The sequence below is a fragment of the Bemisia tabaci genome, chromosome 1, assembly GCF_918797505.1.
Source record: "Bemisia tabaci chromosome 1, PGI_BMITA_v3".
Taxonomy (NCBI): Eukaryota; Metazoa; Arthropoda; class Insecta; order Hemiptera; family Aleyrodidae; genus Bemisia; species Bemisia tabaci.
The window spans coordinates 27,895,157-27,902,475 of NC_092793.1; the positions used below are offsets into that span (position 1 = coordinate 27,895,157).

A 7,319-nucleotide genomic window follows, 5' to 3' on the forward strand; every position below is an offset into this window, starting at 1 on the left:
AATAAAATAAAAAAATCTTTTAAAAAAATCATTCACTAGCTTGTGTTTACTTTGTGTTGCATTTCCCATCTTAATAATATGTTTCGGTTACTTTTCTTTTACCGTGTGAATGCGGCTAGTGCACGATTGGTGGAGCTCTCGTTAACCAGAAGGCGGAAAAACTGGATTTTTTTTTAAATATTACGCGAATTATCATGAGGTTTACGATACTCGAAGCTGCGTTCATGCAAACCGTGAACAGATCACACTAATATAACACTAAATAGCTAATCAGCTAAATTAATCGTTAATGCAAGAATCAGACTGTAGCAACGCGACACCCGGTTATTCTTCGAGCCAGCGCTAAAACTTTACCTTAAATACCTACTGTTTTAAATCCATTCTTGTATAGAAGAGACGATCGTCTTTTTATGCTTTTTTACGAATGTTTTGCGGCTACCTACCCAAAAATATTATCTAGAAATTAAAAATAGTATGCAAAAATATCAGCTAGATTTCTTCGAGTGAAAGGAAAGAATAATCGGAAATGATGACAGTCCTCCTAACGCGAGTTCGAATAATCACGTCAAAGACAGTGCGGCCGACGTTAACCGCATATTAGCACCGGCAAGACTGTAGAAATACTGCACGCATTGCGCCAAACGGTGCGGTCGGCCGACGCATATTAGCGCCTACAAGACTGCCCGAATACTTCTCTCATTACGTCATACGCAATGCAGTGGTCAGATAGCGTGACACGCACCTTAGCGCCTACAAGACTGAAGGAATACTCCACGCATTGCGCTCGCAGCACGGTGTGCTCTTAAATCATTATAATTTCTCCATGTAGGACCCACTCCCCGCGGTGTGGTGGACGCAATATCCAACCAGTATACAACCAGTACCAGTATATTCTGCAATCCTCGAAGGATCGTGGAGATTTTCCTGCTCTTTATTAACTTTTCCATCATTATATATCTCTCATTTGCACCTCATCTACTTGACCTTCAGACGAATAAAACATCAAAATTTGCCAGTTTTAGTCGCAAATGTCAAGTCCAACTTCGTCCACTAGCTCGTTCTATTGTACGTCATTGTCTCGCAATTTTGATGTTTTCAGTCATGGAAGATCTGTGTGTAAAGCGTGGGCGTCCGGTGAGGCGCGGGCGCGTAGCAGGCGGTAGCGTTTCTCGCTACCCCTCCGCGCGGCGTCAAAGTCTATGTCAGTGATAAACGAGATAACTATTCGACCACGGGCATAAGCATATTGCCATTAGCTGGGTTGAGAACGCATGACACTGTGAATATGATTCGACCGCGCTCCCTTCCCTGGCTTGCGCGACGCTACAGTCGCCGCAAAACTAGGACTACGCGTCATTTCTTTTGACGACCTTTTTCCGGTTTTTACCACAGTTAAAGGGTAAATATGTATCTTTATTGCAACGATTCAGAAACTCGGGCGACGTTTAATAGATGTGTAAATTACGCAGCGATTCTGGAACTTGATTCGCGTAAAATTAATTGTGGTTCAATAAAAAGAAAATAGAACGAACCAAAATATCGCGTCGAAATTGTTTGTGATTTTATTTCAAATCAGTCCAGAAATTTCTCGGAAACTCTTTAAAAAACTGTATGTAGCTTTTTAAAAAAAAATTGATTAAAAATAAAATTTGAGTAGAGATGTGCAACGTTACAATCGGAGATAAGAACACTATTTTCCGCGTGCAGGCGTCAATATTTGATTTCATTCACGGCAGGCGTAACGAGATAACTATTCGACCACGAGTGTAGGCATTTTGCCGCTATAGCCGGTTAGAAGGCGCGTCACATCACAAAGATGACTCCACTGCTTTCGCTGCCCTAGCTCGCGCGACGCTGAAGCCACCGCTTAACTAGGACTACGTGTAATCATTCTTGACTCTCTCTGCTTCGGTTTTTACCATAATTACAGAAAAAATAAGTATCCCCATTTTAACGATTCAGAAACTCGGACGATATTTAATTTTTTTGTTACATAAAAAGAAAAAAAAGCGAACGAAAATATCGCGTCGAAATTTTTAATGCTTTTATTCGAGATCATATAGGGGAAGTCGCAGACACTTTTCAGAAAAACTGTGTTTAGCTTTTTGAAAACATTAAAAATAAACCATAAAAGTTGTGCATAACGTTTCAATCAGAGACAAACACGCTTTCTCTCGCGTGCAACCGTCGACTTTTGAATTCATTCATCTCTTAAATATAACTTGAACATGGTTGTTCTACGATTTTTTACGTGTAGTTTTTTCAGTAGTTGACGGCTGTGTAGCGGCCACAGGCCCCTAGTTTCGAATTATAATTTAATCATTTTGGTTATAGATGGCGCCTCTACCAGGACAATGCTCGTGAGGATGAAGCGAAGTCCAGCCCGAACTATGTCAATCAGTGGCTACTTGCCGAATGGCGGCCTCTCCTATGCCAGCACGGACCTAATGTACCCCTCCTACAGCTCCATGGGGTAAGCAATGTGCACCACATTCAAAGCACCCTTCATGAGCTAGTCGTCTAAGTCAGATCATTGCATCATGTATTTTACGATAGTGAATTTTGTTTCTACGATCGATTTGTTTTACATGAGCTTTAATTCCACGAAGGCCTGCGCCTGATCTCCTCAGACACGGAGAACGAGGTCTAGTGCTCATACCTAAACAGGAAGGTCAAGGAGACTTTTTGCAATAAGAAACAATTGGACTGCATTTTGCAATTTGGAACTACAAATTTTGGCTTTTCTGGAAAAACACTTATGCGCATAGGGAAACTAATGGCACATACGTTGTTTTTAAACCGGGCTAGAATTTATAGTTCCAAATTGCAAAATGTAGTCCAATTCTTTCTGGCTCACGCTCTCGGACGTGGCATTATGCAAAGAGGTACCACGAAGTTTGTTGGGAATTACACGGTCTATTCGAGCAATTTTAGTTGGGTAAATACTCCAGGTACGTAGTGGGGGGGGGGGGGGGGGCTTGGGGGGCTCAAGCCCCTAATGACTCGTTCCACAGTATTTGAGGTATCGACCTCAACTTGGCGCCAAAATATTGTCCTTCTCTTTGCCCTCTGGAACAATGGATCTCAAGATAGAGACTGCCCTTGTGAAAATCAAAGGCGCTGTCTAGGCGCACGTCGTCGTATTAGCCTCCGGCTTGCAGCATGGTTCCTGCAAGATTGCAGTATGGTTGCTGCAAGACTGCAGTCTTAAATTTGCATCAACTTGCATTTCCACACAATCTTGATGCAAGATTGAAAATGAGGAACTTTTTAAGCTTGGATTGCAATCTTGTTGCAAACTTTCAAGGAAACAACGAATATCAAACTTTCTGCAAGATTCCAAATTTATCATCCAATCTTGCAGTAAGGTTGCAGGAAAGATGTCGATAGGCGATCTGCTCAGCTAAGTTCCAAATTCCAGGTACTCAGGCGGAATGGGCATGTGGCCGTATTCAAGTCAACCCAAAGTGCCGAGCAAAGACCTGGAGCCGCCCTCGAGGTCTGACACCTACGGCCCAGATGAAAGTACCCTTGGTGTAGGTGAAAGCGAGCCGTCATGGCCCGAGAAGGACCCGACATCCCCTCCTGCCGGCAGCAACGGAATGACCTCGTGGGCTCCCAAGAAAAGCAAGAAGAAACAGTGGTTCCAGAAAATCAGCCCACCTACCACCGCTGACGAGGACGCCGAGGAGGGATACTTCGATAAAAATGGTCAGTGGAGTTCATTAAATATCCCGAATTACACATCAATTATTAATACTAAGGGGGAGGGGGGGCGCCTAACACCGGGAAAGCCCTTTCCGTGGGTTAGGTCCTAAGATAACGTTGTTGCAGGCATACCATTTTTCTTAACCCCGGTAAAAATTGGCAGTAGAATCTGTGTTCCAAAATACCATAGACCTACGGCCGGCTGTAAGATTCCCGATAGCTTCTTTAGCCGGCTACACAATTTCTTATAGCCTTTTATAGCCGAATTAAGCAACTCACAGTCAGGCGATAAAGTGTATGCTAAACGTCACTAATTATGGATGCCAGGACTTAGTGAGTTTTTGGACCACTGCTCTCTTTTCGGGCCGTAGTATCTTGATTTATTTTGCGAGGAAAGCTCCGTACTTTTGATGGATGCCTGCCATTCCTAATATATTAGAGCGCCTTCAGTTTCGTATGGTGCTGTGCAATACCTCTGGTGTGAAATAGTTGCTTTAAGCGCCGTGACACGCAGCGGTAGGCGGGCAGCCAGCGCGAAACGCACATTGGCGCCTACAAACCTAACAGGGATACTTCACGCGTCGCGCAATGCGTGAAGTATCCCTGTTAGGTTTGTAGGCGCCAGTGCGCCGCCGCTCCGCTTTGTGTTAGGCTCTAATATTTAATCTCGTGGAGTCAGCGTATTTCAACTCATGACTTTGAAATGTTTGCATACTCTGTATGGATTATTCTCATTTTAATTGATGAAAAAAAATATGTAGTAAAGGAAAATATAGTGTGCGTTTTGTAAATATTAAGGTGATTCCGTACAAACTTAAGGATTTACAAAGCACACGAATTTCTACACAATTTCTTATAGCTTTTTATAATCGATGGCGAAAAAGCAACAGCCAGGCGATAAAGTGTAAAGCCCGGCTATAGGAACTGTAGCCCGGCTGCATAATTTTTTATCGCTTCGTATAGCCCAGCCGTGTGATTTTCTCCGCATTCTACAGCCAGCTATATGATTTTCTGTAGCCTTCTTTAGCCGGCTATAAGAATTCCTATGGTATTTTGAAACGCAGCTCTTATCACCAATTTTTACCAGGGAACTTTATGTAAATCACAGGGGCCTAGAAATTTCGGATATAAGGAGCCGTCCATAAATGGCGCCAGGGTCCTAGGGGGAGAAGGGCCAAAGGGTGTCTGACATGTATCTGTCAGTCAAGAGAGGGGGCTAAACCCGACGTCAGGCTGGTACGAATCGCCCATTATGAAGAAGGTCTCAACCGAAAACAGAGTGGAGCGCCGATTTTTCGCTGTTAAGAAGAGTGAATGACTCAAACTTGGCGTAATTTTCAAGGCGAAAGTCACCGCTGGTTGACGTGCACAGCCTGACCGGGGGGGGGGGGGGGGGTGTTGAAAATCAGAAAAAAACTGAACGTAAGTAACGGATGACTCGTAACACGCAAATTAAACACGAGTACTTAAAACTATTGATTTTTAATGCAACATCGTATTGTTTAGAGTACTTTGGAAAAAAAAAAAACACTTTGGATCTAGAGTCCAGACTCTTGAAAACATTGGCAAGAAAAATGACTCTTGATTCAATCAGATTTAAGCTTAAATCAAAAGGAAATCCGCTCAAATTAAGAGGCTTGGTTCTTGATTTAAGCTTAAATCTGATTGAATCAAGGGTATTTTTTCTTGTCGATGTTTTCAAGAGTCTGGACTCTAGATCCAATGTGTTTTTTTTTTCCAGCGTATCACTGCACCCCTCCCTCTTTCCGATTAGTTAGCTTTCGACGACTCAGAACAAAAAATGAAACAATTACTGGGAAGGTCTATATATTACCGGGAGTCACACCCATAAAAATTCAAATCACATTTTTATTTGATGTTTGCAGATGGTGCCGCGAAAGCTCATGCCTCATTCAACGCGTGGTTCCCCATCATGCTTGGAGTTCTCCCTCCTTACGGGCAAGGGGGCGGCGCCCCGGAGGGGTCTCAGAGGGGTGGCTACCCATCCTCATCTCCCTCCCATGGATCTCCCTCTCACGGATCTCCCTCCCACGGATCCCCCTCCCACGGATCCCCCTCCCACGGATCCCCCTCCTACGAACCTCCCTCTCACGGGTCTGGTTCTCACGGCTCCCAAGGCGGAACTGGCTCACACTCTCAGTCACCTCTGCATCGATACTACAGCACGACGGTCATCGCCAACAGCGTGAACAATGGTCGTAGCGGGATCGCGTCCAGCACGGCAACCGCCTACGGTGGAGAACAATCCCAACCCCAATCACAACAAAGATACAGTGCTTGAATCTCGGCAACCTTTGTCCCGGAAAAATGAGGGTCGTTGGATGATGAATGTACGGTGGATCTTCAGAACTTCAGGGAACGATTCGATATTAGACCGATTAATTGACAATTTCTGGGTTTTAGGACATTTCTTAATAATTTCTGAGCATCGAATCACGCTGTGATGTACGTCAGGTATTTGAACTTAAAATTTGACCATAAACACCTCGATACGACTCCGGAAGTACGTCCTGAGTTAAAATCACAACTCGTTCTGCTTTCGATTTGTGATATTCACTCAAGACGTAGGTATTTTTAAAGATGTTTCAAAAGTTTTCTTGATCGAAGGTTGTGAATAAATACTTGATGCAATTCCCCTCTTTGCACCTCCCTCCTCCTTCAGCTCGTAAGTTTGGGTATGTAAGGAAGTTACATAGTTCGCTTTGACCTAGAAACATCGCCTCCATTGGAAAAACTTTAAACAGGATGTGGGAGGAGGGAATTTTGAGACAACCTGTACAGAGGTAATAAAAAATCACATTAGTTCCTGCTTTACTCTGAGTAGTACTGCGTCGTTCAAATTTTTTTTTGATTTTTTAATTTTTTTTCCTAGTTATTTTTGAGTATTCAGTGTGGAAACATCAGAGGCAATTCAATTTTTGTCGCCAAAATTTTTTGTTGGGTTTTCGTTTTAAGTTGTTGGCATGTGTTTTAATTGTGAGATCCTCAGTATATCTAAGTCTTATTGCAATATTAGTATATTTGCCCTATTTCTGCTCTAATAAATGAAATATTGAAAGAACTGTGAATGGTCATGATGTAGTGGTTAAGTTCGTTTTTAATGTGCCTAATTTTTGTATTTAATGATGCAATATCGAATCTTGAAGTGTTTTGTCTTCAATTATAAAAATGTAAAATATTGTCACTTAATCAGTTGAAACTCCAAAGTCAGACTTCTGACTATCATCAATGAATGATAGGATAAGAACATTCTGTATTATAATAAATGTTTTCATTGATCAAAGTAAAACGTAAAATTTCAATAAGGTAGCAGTGTGCTGCTTAATTTCGTACCTTACCTTGTGGTCCATTTGGGAGGGGTAGGGGGAGGGGATTAAAAGAATATTTGAGACTCCATCTTAGTTAGGAGGAAAAGTTCCAAAAGGGGCCTTGAGAAGCTCTACGAGATTTCTGAGGCAAATTCAGAGCCCCAAAAGTTGAGGGGAAACCCTTATGAACATTCATGTGTTGCCAAATTTCCGCAATAAAATATTTATTTTGGAGGAAAATATCGAAAATTTTTCCTGCCCAAGTGCTATGGATTGAAGTAC

The 7,319-nt window shown here is 42.6% G+C and overlaps 1 protein-coding gene across 8 annotated transcripts in view; it reads left to right on the forward strand.

Moving 5' to 3' along the window:
* Window positions 1-7,036, forward strand: part of LOC109041133 (uncharacterized) — an 80,875-nt gene extending 73,839 nt beyond the window's left edge. For all 8 annotated transcript variants that reach the window (XM_072299115.1, XM_019057336.2, XM_072299123.1 and 5 more), the window contains 3 exons: window positions 2,335-2,473; window positions 3,422-3,711; window positions 5,595-7,036. In XM_072299115.1, the coding sequence (XP_072155216.1) occupies window positions 2,355-2,473; window positions 3,422-3,711; window positions 5,595-6,010 (825 nt within the window). In that variant the 5' untranslated portion in view covers window positions 2,335-2,354 and the 3' untranslated portion in view covers window positions 6,011-7,036. The remainder of the gene's footprint in view (window positions 1-2,334; window positions 2,474-3,421; window positions 3,712-5,594) is intronic.
* The last annotated feature ends 283 nt before the right edge of the window (window positions 7,037-7,319 follow it).